General features: G+C 51.6%; 2 protein-coding genes across 2 annotated transcripts; both read right to left on the minus strand.

The window, feature by feature from the left end:
• Positions 1–2376: 2376 nt before the first annotated feature.
• LOC124670409 (probable L-type lectin-domain containing receptor kinase S.5) lies at positions 2377–4508 on the minus strand. The gene has a single exon (XM_047206917.1). It carries the CDS (start codon positions 4465–4467, stop codon positions 2377–2379), a length of 2091 nt encoding a protein of 696 aa, XP_047062873.1. The 5' UTR covers positions 4468–4508.
• Positions 4509–10810: 6302 nt separating this feature from the next.
• On the minus strand, positions 10811–13012 carry LOC124670445 (probable L-type lectin-domain containing receptor kinase S.5). Its single transcript, XM_047206942.1, has one exon. The coding sequence runs from the start codon at positions 12989–12991 to the stop codon at positions 10967–10969; it is 2025 nt and encodes a 674-aa protein (XP_047062898.1). The 5' UTR covers positions 12992–13012; the 3' UTR covers positions 10811–10966.
• Positions 13013–16635: the final 3623 nt, after the last annotated feature.

The raw sequence follows: 16635 nt of genomic DNA on the forward strand, positions 1-16635 counted from the left end.
CCCATATATCTTGCATATTTGACACTCGACTTCGACAAACGGTGTAGGGGCGCGGTTCTGGCGACGACGACCATCACGCCGGCCATTGCCATCATCACGACGGCGACGAGAGCCATCATCGCCAGGGCCACGAGGGGCGCGGTCGTCATCGCGGCGATAGCCGCGGTCATCATCGCGGCGGTAGCCACGCTCATCGTCGCGGCGAGGGCCACGGTCATCGTCGCGGGGAGGGCCACGGTCATCAGTGCGGCGAGGGCCACGGTCATCATCACGGCGGTTGCCGTCACCATGGCCACGTGGGGCACGGTCATCATCATCAGCGCGGCCACGGGGGCGAGAGTCGCCACGTCCACGGCGAGCAATGTTCACGGAGGAGGTGAAAGTATCGCCGGTGTCTTGCAGCATGTTGTGGCGCTGATCATGGACGAGCAACTGGTCATAGAGGCCATCGGTGGTGAGGCCGGGCTGGCCATTGGCAGAGGCCACGGCATCATTGTAGGAACCATCAAGGCCATTGAGGATGTAGTTGACGAGCTCGCTCTCGTCGATGGACTTGCCAAGCGCAATGAGCTCGGCGCCAAAGCCCTTCATCTTGGCAAAGTATTGCGCCATGGTGAGGGAGTTCTTCTTGGTGGTATTCAGGGCACCACGAAGTGCGTTGACCTTGGATGGCGAGGCAGTGGAGAACATCCTGGTGATGGCAGCCCAGATAGGCTCGGTGGTCTCCAGGCCGAAGACGTGAGGGAGGAGCTCAGGCGACAGGGAGTTGAGCAAATAGCTAGCAACAGCCTGATCACGTGCAATCCATGCAGCGTAGGCGGGGTTGGTGATGGAGACCGTGTTGCCGTCGGCGTCTTTGGAGGACAACGTCTTGGCGGGGGAGCGGTCGGTGCCATCGAGGAGGCCCATGACCATGGCACCGCGGATGGCAGGGAACACCAGCGTCTTCCAGAAGAGGAAGTTCGAGCGGGTGAGCTTGGTAGTCGGCGGAGCACCGAGCATGGCGCCAATGGAAGCCGTGGAGGAGGACGCCATCGGAGCTGGGAAGCGGCGGCCGAAGACAGAGCAAAGGCGGCGGCTGGGTCGTAGATCGTAGGGCGGAGGCCGTAGCGAGGCTAGGGCGGCGGCGGGTCGTAGTCGTGGATTGTGGGTAGATCGTAGGGTTTTGGGTTCGTGGCGGCGGCCGTAGATGGGACTAGGCAGCGGCAGACGGCGGCGGATCGTGGGCGTGGTCGTAGGCGGCGGCCAGAAGAGGCGGCGGCGGCGAATTTTTTTTTGTCTAGGGATCGTGTTCGGCGGCTAGGGTTGAAAGAGATAGCTATGATACCATGTTAGTTTGGCTGAAACGATGCCTCTCCCTGGCTCGTGTTCCGTGTTTATATAGGATAGAAAGAGCCTCTACCGTGGCAATGCATAGAGCGTATATACGGGTGGAGTACTACTCCATACCGTACAACGTGATACATAGGATATGTCTAACATGAATAAGAAGTATATTATCTAGCATGCATGGTTTTTGAGTCGGGACTCAAAAGTGAGTCGCCAAACCCTGCGACTCATGTATAGTCGACCAAAAAACATGTATAGTCGCCATAAGTCGCTGTATAGTCGCGAGTCGCCGTCATTTTTGGAAAACGACTCGACGAATATACAACGACTATACAACAACTATACAGCGACTCAAAAACCATGCTAGCATGCTTACAAATGTAATCTACCATATGCACGGTTAAAGCTTTCTAACGTACACCAAGAGAGGATTCATAGGGGAAGATGGAGAAGGCACGCCGACAATGATCGTTGTCGAGCTCGTGGTCAAAGCCAATGAAAAAGCTCCTGCCACTACCAAGGATCCAGAAAGAGGGACAACTTCGAATGGGGCACTCCCTAAAAACGATCAGTTGAGGGTGTTCGATGGGGCCTGGCCCCTGAGGTGCTTTGACGGGGCCGCGGGCCACAATGTTAAAGCCTTGAAAGGTTGGGATGTGAAAAACTCATAAAAACGGTTTCTCTAATTCCCAGTCGACTAAAAATTAACCTCGTTATTAGTCGACTCCTAAACCGCAAGAGTGCATCGTGATTAGTGCTAGCCTTAATTTGCAAAGGTGGTACCTGAATTTTTAGTTGCAACTGAGGTTGAGATTGAAGTATTTACACATGAATGACATCACATAACTAAAAGTTATGCTAATTCAATTAACTGAGAATTAGTCACACCTAAAAAAATCATCAGTTAATGTACAATTTGATTCTGTCAGATAAAACAACTGAAGAAAACACATCGATCCTGCACTCCCGTAGTCATCTCCAAGTTCAACTCTACTGAATCAACAGCAGACAGAACAAGCGAGGTACCCCAACCCAAGCAAGCTGCTCTCACCTTCCGGAGATGGAACAGCTCATGGAACAGTAGCTACTGTGCTGCCCCGCCCTTCCCATGAACAGCAACCCGACATCCGGCAGCTCCATCTCCTGTCGATTCCCACCCGGAGGCCAAACGAACGCAGGCTTGTGCAACGGGGGCTCCGGCGCCGCGGCACCGTCGATCAGCACCTGCACGGCCACCCTCATGGACGGCCTCTCCCTCGGGTTCGGGTGGCAGCACGCCAGGGCCAGCCTCACCGCGCAGTCCACCTGCGCCTGCTCGAACTCGCCGCCGAGCAAGGGGTCGGCGGCGTGCAGCGCCTTCCCCTCGCCGTAGAGCATCCACGCCCAGTCCGCGATGTGCATCGGTGGCACACCTTGCCACCCTTGCCCGCCGCTCGAGTACTCCTTGTCGTTGTCGTCGTCTTCCTGGTACAGCACGGCGCTGCTGGGGCTCCTCCCGCTGACCACCTCCATGACGAAGACCCCGAACGCGTACACGTCCGTGTCGAGGCTGGCGCGGCCGGTGAAGAAGCTCTCGTACGCCATGTAGCCGCGCGTCCCCGCCACGGCCTGCGTGGAGTGGTGCGTCACGCCATCGTGCTGGATGACGCGGGCGAGGCCGAAGTCTCCCAGCCGCGCGTTGTACTCCTCGTCGAGCATCACGTTGCTGCCCTTGACGTCCCTGTGCAGGATCCGCTTGCTGCTCCCGTGGTGCAGATAGTCCAGCGCCGACGCCACGCCGCGGATGATCTTGTACCGCCGCTCCCAGGTGAGCACAGGGGTGTCCGTCGACGCCGACATCAACGACGTGGACGATGACGCGGTCCTTTCTCTGGCGTAGAGGAGCTTGTCAAGGCTGCCCATGGGGAAGTACTCGTACACCAACAGCAGCTCGCCCTTCTTGTGGCACCAGCCGATGAGCTTCACGAGGTTCCGGTGCGAGAGCTTGCTGATCGTGTTCACCTCCGCCACGAACTCCTTCTCCCCTCTATTAGAGTTGACGTTCGTGGACACACGCTTCACGGCCACCTCCATGCCCATCCTCCTCAGGTACCCAAGGTAAACAGTGCCGGAGCCACCTCGGCCCAGCTTACGACCATCGCTGAAGTTGGCCGTCGCGTTCCTGAGCTCCCTGAGCTTAAACCTGACCGGGCCGTGGGCGTCGATCATCTTCTCGAGGTTGCGGTACGCCAGCCTGGTCCGCCGCGTCAGCCTCCTCCACAAGAGCAACGCCATGATCAGCACGGCGACGGCGAGCGGGATCAACACGGCGAGAAACAGATTCAGCCTCAGCCTCCCTTTATCGCCAGCGATCTCATCCCCGTTCGTGCTGAAATTCCAAGACCTGACCTGGTTCAGTTCAGCGAACTCTCCCGTCGACGCCGCAAAACCCAGAGATATATCGTCAAGCAGATACCGCGAAAGGTCGACAGGCCAGGCACCCGTGTAAGCCAACCCGTCCTGCACCGCCACCAAGCTGAACAACGCGCCGTCGTACACTACACTAACCCGCAAGTCGGTCCCTCTAGAGAGGACGATGGAGAGGTTGTTGAGCGGGTACTGTGTGACGGAGCGGACGCCGTTGTAGTCGACCCCGATGTGGTTGCCGTCGACGTCGGCCTCGGAGCTCCGCCGCGTGTCGAACTCCAGCGCCACAATCCGGTTCGATGCCGCACCGTCCGTCCGGTTATTGCTCACTCCAAGCCACTGCCCGCTGCTGTCGCTGGGCAGCGCCGGGTGGTTGGTGAGGATGAAGGCCATGCCTTCGCCGGCCCCGTCCTTCTGCGGCAGGATGTTGAGCACGAAGTCTGTCTGGAAGGAGGTGAGCGCCGTGCGCTGGCGGTTCCACAGCTTGAGGGTCTCCCTCGCGTAGATCACTCTGCCTGACCGGTGGGTCATGTTGCCGGCGTTGGGAGTGATCTGCAGGGAGCCATTGGAGATCGACGAGTCCGGGGTGAAGCTGAAGTCGACCTTGCTGGCCGCGTCGAAGCTGGGGTATGTGAACTTCAGGGAACTACTGCAGGTGCTGCTGCAGAGCATGACGAAGGCTGCGCAAACTAGCTGCAAGATTGAACGCCTGATGATTCTATGGCCGGCCATGGCTTGTAAGTTGTTTCTGCAAGCATGACAGATTGTGTGGCTGCGTGGGTTGTGTCTTCAAGGATTGGAGTTGAGGAATTGCAGGAGAAATGTAACAGGCTCAGCTGTTGTCAACCATCAGGGTCAGGGGTTCAGCCGTTCAGGGAGGACGTATGCTGTACGCAATGCTGTACAACGCCGGTGTGAACGAAAGAACTTCGGAGATTCGATGACCGGCGCCAAAAGAGACTTTGACTTGTGATAATGGAGGAGTGAGCTGCTCCAATGCTCGATTTGGTTGATATAAATTGCAGCTGGGATACTGAATCGGGATGAATTGTTAGTAGAGCGTATATACGGGTGGAGTACTACTCCATACCGTACAACGTGATACATAGCATATGTCTAACAGCCCTCTTTAATCTAAACTTCTCTGAAGATTTAGATTACGTCTAAATTCTCTCAAGTTGACAACCGGTAAAGCCTTGGTAAACCCATCAGCAATTTGATCTTTACTTGACATGAACTTGACCTCAAGTTGTTTGCGTGCCACTCGTTCACGAACAAAGTGGAAATCAATTTCAATGTGTTTTGTTCTAGCATGAAACACAGAATTTGCAGACAGATAGGTAGCTCCTAAACTGTCACACCAAAGTCGTGGTCGTTCTCTCAATCGCACACCAAGTTCTTTGAGAAGAGATTCACCCCAAATGAGCTCAGTGGTAGCATTGGCTAGTGCTTTATATTCAGCTTCTGTGCTTGACCTGGAGACTGTAGGCTGTTTTCTGGAACTTCATGAAATCAGGTTGGGTCCTACAAAGATAGCAAAACCTCCTGTAGATCTCCTGTCATCCAAGTCTCCAGCCCAATCTGCATCTGTAAAGGCATTTAATAAAGTAGAGCGTGACTTCTGAAAGGTAATACTAAGCCGGGATGTATCAGAGACATAGCGAAGAATTCTTTTCACTGCTGTCCAGTGAGAGGTCATGGGAGCATGTAGATATTGGCAAACCTTGTTAACTGAGAAAGACAAGTCTGGGCGAGTCAAAGTGAGATACTGGAGAACACCCACAATGCTGCGATATCGTGTGCTATCTTCAGTGCCTAGAGGTTCCCCCTCAGTGAGAGATAGCTTATCAATGGAGGATAGAGGCGTGGGTGCGGCCTTGCAGTCCTTCATACCAACTTTATCTAATAAATCAGAGGCATACTTATGCTGAGTAAGTACTAACCCATCCGGTGTATGAGCGACTTCAATTCCGAGAAAGAAGTGTAATTGTCCAAGATCCTTGATTGCAAAGTGCACATTGAGTTCCTTGAGCAAGATGGCAATGGCTTGATCTGAGGAGCTAGTCACAATAATATCATCAACATATATCAGGACATAAATCATAATATCATGCTTGTGATAAAGGAACAAGGATGTATCAGCTTGAGAAGGAATGAACCCGAGGACATGCAGTTTGGAGCTCAAACGAGAAAACCAGGCACGAGGAGCTTGCTTGAGATCATATAATGCTTTGTCAAGCTTGCAAACGTGGTGAGGAGCACGGGGATTTTCAAAACCAGGGGTTGCTTCATATACACATCCTCTTCCAGAACACCATGTAGGAACGCGTTCTTTACATCTAGCTGCCGAAGACTCCAGCCTCGAGAGACAGACAGAGCTAAAACAGTGCGAATAGTGGCTGCTTTAACAACTGGACTGAAGGTGTCTTCATAATAAATGCCAAAACGTTGCTTGAACCCTTTGGCGACGAGGCAAGCTTTATATCGGTCAATAGAACCATCAGAGCGTCTCTTGATGCGATATACCCACTTGCAATCTATGATATTTCTGTGAGAGCCACGAGGAACAAGATGCCATGTATGATTATTGATGAGAGCACCATATTCTTCTTCCATAGCATGACGCCATTGAGGATGATCAAGAGCCTCAAAAGTAGTGTGAGGCTCCCCTGTGGATGTTAGAAGCCATAACGAACTGTACCATCTGCGTAAATTTTCGGGTTGCGTATACCTTGTTGGAGGCGAGTGCGCACTCCCAGTTGTGGTGGAGCCACAGGAGCAGAACCCGCAGAGGATCCTGACGGTGGCGACGAGACCGCGCTGTCGTAGTTGGCGTTGGTGTCGGAGACAGCGGCAGCCGAGGAGGGCGTGGCGGGCTCCGGTTGGTCCGGAGGTGGAGCCGCGCTGGCGCTGTCGGCCGGGCTGTTGGGGACGTGGGGGGCGCTGCTGCTGCTGCCATCCGAGGCAACAGCAGGGGACCCAGGCGGGGCGCGTGGCGTGGTCGGGCAGGAGGAAGCCCGGGGCATTGCCGAGGGGGAGATTCTCCCGCCCTCGGGATCAGCAGCGACGCGGCGACCAGGTGCTGGCGGCGGGCGATCCGAGGCAGATCCCTGCCGCGCGTTGGCACGTAGCGGCGACGACGGTGCAACTTCACAGGACTCTCCCGAGTCCATTTCTTCACCGTTTTCAACGAAATTTGTATCAGAATGATCAGTATGAAGAGTACTATCATCTGGAGGTGGAATATCTTGAGGTTCCTGGCCAAGATTAGTCATCACAGGTATAATAGGCAAAGGCATGTAATCATCAGTTTGTGCATCCCCAACAGTAGTAGGTGTATCATGAGGGAGCAAAAGAATGTCATTGCGAAGGCGGCAGCCTGCATTGGGATGCGGGTCAGCGAAATGGAAAATACGCTCATCAAAGACCACATCACGAGAAATGTAAACACGTCCCGTGGAAACATCTAGACATTTGACACCCTTATGAAGAGGACTATATCCCAAGAAAACACATTAGTGTAGCGGAAGGCAAGTTTGCTCTTGTTGTAAGGTCTAAGATTGGGCCAACAGGCGCAACCAAAAACACGCAGGGATTCATAGTTGGGTTTGGAGTGCATAAGGCGTTCAACAGGAGTGTCAAAATTGATGACTTTGCTGGGTAGGAGGTTAATCAAAAAGGTAGCTGTAAGAAAAGCCTCATCCCAGAATTTTAATGGCATGGATGCACTTGCAAGAAGGGACAAGCCAACTTCAACTATATGGCGATGTTTGCGTTCGGTGGAGCCATTTTGTTGATGAGCATGTGGACAAGAGACATGATGGACAATGCCACACTTTTGAAAGAAACTGTTGAGTTTTACATATTCACCACCCCAATCAGTTTGCATGGATTTAATCTTTCTCTCAAATTTTCGTTCAACAAATTTCTGAAAATTAAGAAAGACTTGGAACACTTCAGAACGGTTTTTAAGCAAGTAAATCCAAGTAAACTTGCTATAATCATCAATAAAGCTCACATAGTACTCATGTTTGCCAGCAGAAGCAGGTCTGTGGGCCACATACATCAGAGAATACTTGTTCCAAAGGAAGAGTAGAGACACTAGTAGAGATGGGGTATGGCAACTGGTGACTCTTAGCTAGTTGACATGCATCACAGACATATGAATTTATTTCTGGAGAATAAGAGAGTTCATTTTTCCTAAGTATTTGCTGCACCACAAAAGATGACGGATGACCTAAACGACGATGCCATGTGGAGGAGGATGGCTTTATTGTAACGAAGACTTCCTTGTGCGCCCCACTAGGAACAGGAACTAGCGGGTACAGACCACCAATGCACGACCCTTTAAACAGAACCGTCCTTGTTGTCTGGTCCTTGATCAAAAAGAAGAAAGGATGAAACTCAATGTAAACGTCGTTATCAAGGGTAAGTCTATGAACGTAAAGAAGATTTTTGGATGCAGCAGGCACATGTAAGACATTTTTAAGATGCAAAGTACTATGTGGGGTATGCAAAACTGAATGACCAACATGAGAGATTTGCGTACCATGACCATTGGCGGTGTGAACATGTTCGCGACCCTTGTACTTGTCATGTGTGGTGAGCTTGTTCAACTCAGCAGTGATATGATCCGTGGCACCAGTATCCGGGTACCAGTTTGTGTCAACACCATAGGAAGCAACATGAGCAGATTTTTCCTTGCGATCTCCATCATCATCAAAATCATCGCGGTCTTTGTCTTGGTAGCACCACCAGCACTCATTGGCAGGGTGCCCATATATCTTGCATATTTGACACTCGACTTCGACAAACGGTGTAGGGGCGCGGTTCTGGCGACGGCGACCATCACGTCGGCCATTGCCATCATCACGACGGCGGTGAGAGCCATCATCGCCAGGGCCATGAGGGGCGCGGTCGTCATCGCGGCGATAGCCGCGGTCATCATTGCGGCGGTAGCCACGGTCATCATCGCGGCGAGGGCCACTGTCATCGTCGCGGCGAGGGCCACTGTCATCAGTGCGGTGAGGGCCACGGTCATCATCACGGCGGTTGCCGTCACCACGGCCACGTGGGGCGCGGTCATCATCATCGATGCGGCCACGGGGGCGAGAGTCGCCACGTCCACGGCGAGCAATGTTCACGGAGGAGGTGAAAGTATCGTCGGTGTCTTGCAGCATGTTGTGGCGCTGATCATGGGCGAGCAACTGGTCATAGAGGCCATCGGTGGTGAGGCCGGGCTGGCCATTGGCAAAGGCCACGACATCATTGTAGGAACCATCAAGGCCATTGAGGATGTAGTTGACGAGCTCGCTCTCGTCGATGGACTTGCCAAGCACAATGAGCTCGGCGCTAAAGCCCTTCATCTTGGCAAAGTATTGCGCCATGGTGAGGGAGTTCTTCTTGGTGGTATTCAGGGTACCACGAAGTGTGTTGACCTTGGATGGCGAGGCAGCGGAGAACATCCTGGTGATGGCAGCCCAGATAGGCTCGGTGGTCTCCAGGCCGAAGACGTGAGGGAGGAGCTCAGGCGACATGGAGTTGAGCAAATAGCTAGCAACAACCTGATCACGCGCAATCCATGCAGCGTAGGAGGGGTTGGTGATGGAGACCGTGTTGCCGTCGGGGTCTTTGGAGGACAGCGTCTTGGCGGGGGAGCGGTCGGTGCCATCGAGGAGGCCCATGACCATGGCACCGCGGATGGCAGGGAACACCAGCGTCTTCCAGAAGAAGAAGTTCGAGCGGGTGAGCTTGGTAGTCGGTGGAGCACCGAGCATGGCGCCAATGGAAGCAGTGGAGGAGGACGCCATCGGAGTTGGGAAGCGGCGGCCGAAGACGTAGCAAAGGCGGCGGCTGGGTCGTAGATCTTAGGGCGGCGGCCGTAGCGAGGCTAGGGCGGCAGCGGGTCGTAGTCGTGTATCGTGGGTAGATCGTAGGGTTTTGGGTTTGTGGCGGTGGTCGTAGGTGGGACTAGGCAGCGGCAGGTTTCGTGGTTGTGGCGGCGGCCGTAGATGGGACTAGGCAGCGGCAGGCGGCGGCGGTGCAAGGCACGGCGGCGGCGGATCGTGGGTGTGGTCGTAGGCGGCGGCCAGAAGAGGCGGCGGCGGTGAATTTTTTTTTTTTGTCTAGGGATCGTGTTCGGCGGCTAGGGTTGGAAGAGGTAGCTATGATACCATGTTAGTTTGGCTGAAACGATGCCTCTCCCTGGCTCGTGTTCCGTGTTTATATAGGATAGAAAGAGCCTCTACCGTGGCAATACATAGAGCGTATATACGGGTGGAGTACTGCTCCATACCGTACAACGTGATACATAGGATATGTCTAACATGAATAAGAAGTATGTTATCTAGCATGCATGGTTTTTGAGTCGCGACTTAAAAGTGAGTCGCCAAACCCTGCGACTCATGTATAGTTGACCAAAAAACATGTATAGTCGCCATAAGTCGCTGTATAGTCGCGAGTCGCCGTCATTTTTGGAAAACGACTCGATGAGTATACAACGACTATACAACAACTATACATCGACTCAAAAACCATGCTAGCATGCTTACAAATGTAATCTACCATATGCACGGTTAAAGCTTTCTAACGTACACCAAGAGAGGATTCATAGGGGAGGATGGAGAAGGCACGCCGACAATGATCGTTGTCGAGCTCGTGGTCAAAGCCAATGAAAATGCTCCTGCCACTACCATGGATCTAGAAAGAGGGACAACCTCGAATGGGGCGCTCCCTGCAAAACGATCGGTTAGGGGTGTTCGATGGGGCCTGGTCTTGAGGTGCTTTGAGGGGGAGCGCAGGCCACAATGTTAAAGCCTTAAAAGGTAGGGGTGTGAAAACACATAAAACCGGTTTGGCTAATTCCCAGTCGACTAAAAATTAACTTAGTTATTATTCGACTCCTAAACCACAAGATTGCATCGTGATTTGTGCTAGCCTTCAGTTGCAAAGGTGGCACCTGAATTTTTTAGTTGCAACTGAGGTTGAGATTTAAGTATTTATATATGAATGACATCACATAACTAAAAGTTATGCTAATTCAATTAACTGAGAATTAGTCACACCTAAAAAAATTATCACTTAATGTACAATTCGATTCTGTCCGATAAAACAACCGAAGGAAACACATCGATCCTGCACTCTCGTAGAGTCGTAGTCGTCTCCAAGTTCAACTCTAGTGAATCAACAGCAGACAGAACAAGCGAGGTACCCCAACCCAAGCAAGCTGCTCTCACCTTCCGGAGATGGAACAGCTCATGGAACAGTAGCTACTGTGCTGCCCCGCCCCTCCCGTGAACAGCAACCCCACATCCGGCAGCTCCATCTCCTGCCGATTCCCACCCGGAGGCCAAACGAAGGCAGGCTTATGCAACGGGGGCTCCGGCGCCGCGGCGCCGTCGATCAGCACCTGCACAGCCACCCTCATGGACGGCCTCTCCCTCGGGTTCGGGTGGCAGCACGCCAGGGCCAGCCTCACCGCGCAGTCCACCTGCGCCTGCTCGAACTCGCCGCCGAGCAAGGGGTCGGCGGCGTGCAGCGCCTTCCCCTCGCCGTAGAGCATCCACGCCCAGTCCGCGATGTGCATCGGTGGCACACCTTGCCACCATTGCCCGCCGCTCGAGTACTCCTTGTCGTCGTCTTCGTGGTACAGCACGGCGTTGCTGGGGCTCCTCCCGCTGACCACCTCCATGACGAACACCCCGAACGCGTACACGTCCGTGTCGAGGCTGGCGCGGCCGGTGAAGAAGCTCTCGTACGCCATGTAGCCGCGCGTCCCCGCCACGGCCTGCGTGGAGTGGTGCGTCACGCCGTCGTGCTGGATGACGCGGGCGAGGCCGAAGTCTCCCAGCCGCGCGTTGTACTCCTCGTCGAGCATCACGTTGCTGGCCTTGACGTCCCTGTGCAGGATCCGCTTGCTGCTCCCGTGGTGCAGATAGTCCAGCGCCGACGCCACGCCGCGGATGATCTTGTACCGCCGCTCCCAGGTGAGCACAGGGGTGTCCGTCGACGCCGACATCAACGACGTGGACGATGACGCGGTCCTTTCTCTGGCGTAGAGGAGCTTGTCAAGGCTGCCCATGGGGAAGTACTCGTACACCAACAGCAGCTCGCCCTTCTTGTGGCACCAACCGATGAGCTTCACGAGGTTCCGGTGCGAGAGCTTGCTGATCGTGTTCACCTCCGCCACGAACTCCTTCTCGCCTCTATTAGAGTTGACGTTCGTGGACACACGCTTCACGGCCACCTCCATGCCCATCCTCCTCAGGTACCCAAGGTAAACAGTGCCGGAGCCACCTCGGCCCAGCTTACGACCATCGCTGAAGTTGGCCGTCGCGTTCCTGAGCTCCCTGAGCTTAAACCTGACCGGGCCGTGCGCGTCGATCATCTTCTCGAGGTTACGGTATGCCAGCCTCGTCCGCCGCGTCAGCCTCCTCCACAGGAGCAGCGCCATGATCAGCAGGGCGACGACAAGCGGGATGAACACGGCGAGAAACAGAACCAGCCTCCCTTTATCGCCGTCGCCGGCGATCTCATCCCCGGACGTGCTGAAATTCCAAGACCTGACCTGGTTCAGTTCAGCGAACTCTCCCGTCGACGCCGCAAAACCCAGAGATATATCGTCAAGCAGATACCGCGAAAGGTCGACAGTCCAGGCACCCGAAAAAACCATCTGGTCCATCACCGCCAACAAGCTCAACACCGCGCCGTCGTACACTACAGTAACCCGCAAGTCGATCCCGCTGGAGAGGACGATGGAGAGGTTGTTGAGCGGGTACTGCGCGATGGAGCGGACGCCGTTGTAGTCGATCCCGATGTGGTTGCCGTCGACGTCGGCCTCGGAGCTCCGCCGGGTGTCGAACTCCAGCGCCACGATCCGGTTCGACGCCGCACCGTCCGTCCGGTTATTGCTCACTCCGAGCCACTGCCCGCTGCTGTCGCTGGGCAGCTCTGGGTGGTTGGTGAGGATGAAGGCCATGCCTTCGCCGGCCCCGCCCTTCTGCGGCAGGATGTTGAGCACGAAGTCTGTCTGGAAGGAGGTGAGCGCCGTGCGCTGGCGGTTCCACAGCTTGAGGGTCTCCCTCGCGTAGATCACTCTGCCTGACCGGTGGGTCATGTTGCCGGCGTTGGGGGTGATCTGCAGGGAGCCGTTGGAGATCGACGAGTCCGGGGTGAAGCTGAAGTCGGCCTTGCTGGCCGCGTCGAAGCTGGAGTATGTGAACTGCAGGGAACTGCTGCAGGTGCTGCTGCAGAGCATGACGAAGGCTGCGCAAACTAGCTGCAAGATTGGACGCCTGGTGATTGTATGGCCGGGCATGGCTTGTAAGTTGTTGCTTCAAGCATATGATAGATTGTGTGGCTGCGTAGGTTGTGTCTTCATTCTTCAAGGATCCGAGTTGAGGAATTGCAGGAGAAATGTGGCAGGCTCAGCTATTGTCAACCATCAGGCCAGGGGTTCAGGGAGGATGTATGCTGTACGCAATGCTGTCCAACGGGTGTGAACGAGAGAACTTCGGAGATTCGATGACCGGCGCCAAAAGAGACTTTGACTTGTGAAAATGGAGGAGTGAGCTGCTGCAATGCTCGATTTGGTTGATATAAATTGCAGCTGGGATACTGAATCGGGATGAATAAGAAGATGTTATCTTGTGAACCGAGCAGAAGTATGACGGAAATTTACAATGTTATCTTGCTAAGCTAGTAGAAGTATGACAGAAATTTACAATGTCAACTCGGATGCCCCTCGATTGGTTCACGCGTTATTTTCAGATAACTTGAACAGTTTTCTGATGTACCCATGCATGTCATGACACAGGCCTGACAAATAACTCGTGCCGTTGTTGTCCACTAAAGTCATCAAGTAAATTATTCGCAGGTTGCTTTAGAGCAAGTACAATAAGTTCTAATCAGCTGGCTATAAGGATTAAAAATAATATATTATTGCTTAGTTGGAGGAGAGAGAGGAGGAGAGAGGAGGTGAGTGGGCTCTTATGCAAGAGCCAGCTTTACAGACGTGCTCCTAGGCACTTTGTGAGAGTGAAATGTGGGTTATATATTCATAAAGTACTACACTTTATAGCTCACTATTGTATATGTTGGCTCTAAGTTGACTATGGATGACATGACACTCTGCTTATAGCCAGCAGCTGGCTACACTACTCAAATTGTTCTTATCATCACAAACTCTATGCTCACGGCGTCAGCTTTCTCCTTCACATAATTGGTCCGGTCCAACGGTGTAAACATGGTTCAGACTTCAGAGATCAATTGGTGGATCAGCCGCTCCACACAGCCACAAAAGTTGGTCTCCGGTAGTACAAATGGTACGAACTGCGAAGCTTCGCAACCTATCACGTCTAGTATTATTTAGCACGTTCTCGATTTTTGAATAAATATGCTACTAGAAGTTTCTCGAAACAACCTTGTAACAACGCACCGGCTGCATCTTACAGCTGACAAGTACTCCCTTCATATCGGATTAGAAGGCAAATTTACAATCGCAGCGGGACCAAACCAGCTCTAGAAATCGTCTGCTGAAAACCGATTGTTATTTACTTGCTGTTGAGATTTGATTCATCGTCTTCTCTGCGAGTATTTTATTTATTTCCCTCTCTAATAAAAGTATGGAGTACTATTTTAGTGCTTGAAAGGTCAAACTCTGCTTGCTTAAAAATATATCTTTGTTCCCTACTCTATCTCAGTACAAAACCGACATATGAAAGTACGTCATCACATAAAACCAATCAGATGTCATCAGTAGAAGTAGGACTGTAGGAGCTTTGCTTGATCATAAGTTTATACTCCCTCTCTTCATAATTATCATGCATTCTAGATTTAGTCAAAATCAATCTTACTAAACTTTGATTAGCCATGTAGAAAAAACTATCAACATTTACAATATAGAAATAAATTATTAGAATATTCATTAAATATAGTTCCTTATTATACATATTAATTATTCTAAGGGCTGATGTTTTCTATTGTATTTTTGGTTAAACTTTATAAATTTTTACTTTGACCAAGCCTAAAATGCAGGGTAATTCCGGTCAGAGGGAGTAACAAGGAACAGAAAGTACTCCCTCTATTTTTATTTACTTAGTGTGTTGAATTTAGTTAAAATAAAAAATAAGTCTGATCAAAATTATCGAAACTAATATTAACATTCATAATACGAAAAGCATATAATACAATATACTCAATATCACATATGTTGATATTTTTTCCAAAATATTTGATTAAACTTTAGTTAACTCTAGAACATGAAGTAAATAAAAATAAAGAGAGTATCCAGATGAATGTATGCCCATGCCACGGTCGACTCAGATCGAGTCTCAGTCGAGCGTCTGTATCATTACTCTCGGCCTCTCACAATCATTTCATCTGCTGGTGTTTCTTTAGTCCATCTAGCAGAGCATCTCCTCGACTTCACTAGAGCCTGCTAGGGGAGTCACCAACTACTCCCTCCATGTGGGGAGGCCTGCTTCACACCGGCGATCACAAAATTTGGTTAAACTTTATAAAATTTGACATTGACCAACAATCATAATACGGAAAGCATATAATATGAAAATATGTTTTATCCTAATTATAATACCATATACTCAATATCACATATGTTCATATTTTTTTCCTAGATATTTGATTAATTTTTTAAATAACTTTAATTAAATCTAGAACAGGAAGTACATAAAAATAAAAGCAGTATCGAGATGAGTGTGTGCAGATGCCACGGCCGACTCAGATCGAGTCTCACTCGAGCGTCTGATTCATTACTCTCGGCCTCTCACAATCATTTCATCTGATGGTGTTTCTTTAATCCATCCAGCAAAAGCATCTCCTGAACTCCACTAGAACCTCCTAAATAGGTGTTGGCAGGTGTATTGGCAATGCTCTATTGGGGGTGCGAGCAACTGCTCCCTCCAGTTGGGGAGGGCTGCTTCACACCGGCGATCCCAAAATAGTAACCACCATAGAAATGTTTGATCAAAAAAATTAAAGACACCAATAGGGATATAAATCCGAATATCAAATCAAGTGTTGGCCAACATCCGCCACCAAATCAGTGTCATCTCATAGTCCAGCTACCAAAAAAAAGTTGAGTTTCATGGCCAAATGGATTAAAAGAACGGCGTGAGCGGTGGGGGCACCTCCATGACATCCGGCTCGTCGACGACTGGCTGCGTGTCAATCACGGGCGGCTGCTCCATGACCGATGGTGTTGCCGATGCCACCATGGACGTCGATGCGGATGCCGATGCCGCATGGGATTTCATCACCTCCTTAGTGATGCTCTCGCCGTACATATCGTGCCATACCCTGGCCAATGGATCCATGTTTGACATGTCCGCCATCAAGATCATCTTGGACAATTGAATTTGCCATGCTTCATTCATGGCTTTCATCATGCCAGTTTGATATTCCATCTTGGCGGCATCCGCCGTCTCCCTCTCGAGGCCAACCTTCACATCTTGTTTGTCCAACATGGCCTTCCATAGAGCGACGTCTGATGTCTATGCACGCTTCTATTCCTGTAGACAGTGTTGGGCCTCCAAGAGCAGAGGTTTGTAGAACAGCAGCAAGTTTCCCTTAAGTGAATCACCCAAGGTTTATCGAACTCAGGGAGGTAGAGGTCAAAGATATCCCTCTCAAGCAACCCCGCAATTAAGATACAAGAAGTCTCTTGTGTCCCCAACACACCTAATACACTTGTCAGATGTATAGGTGCACTAGTTCGGCGAAGAGATAGTGAAATACAAGTAATATGGATGATTATAAGTAGTAATTGCAATCTGAAATAAAAATGTCAGCAAGCGAACATGTAGCAGAACTTGTTGGAAACGGTGTTTCAATGCTTAGAAACAAGGCCTAGGGATCATACTTTCACTAGTGGACACTCTCAAC

Source organism: Lolium rigidum, chromosome 7 (assembly GCF_022539505.1).
Source record: "Lolium rigidum isolate FL_2022 chromosome 7, APGP_CSIRO_Lrig_0.1, whole genome shotgun sequence".
In the NCBI taxonomy this organism is placed as follows: domain Eukaryota; kingdom Viridiplantae; phylum Streptophyta; class Magnoliopsida; order Poales; family Poaceae; genus Lolium; species Lolium rigidum.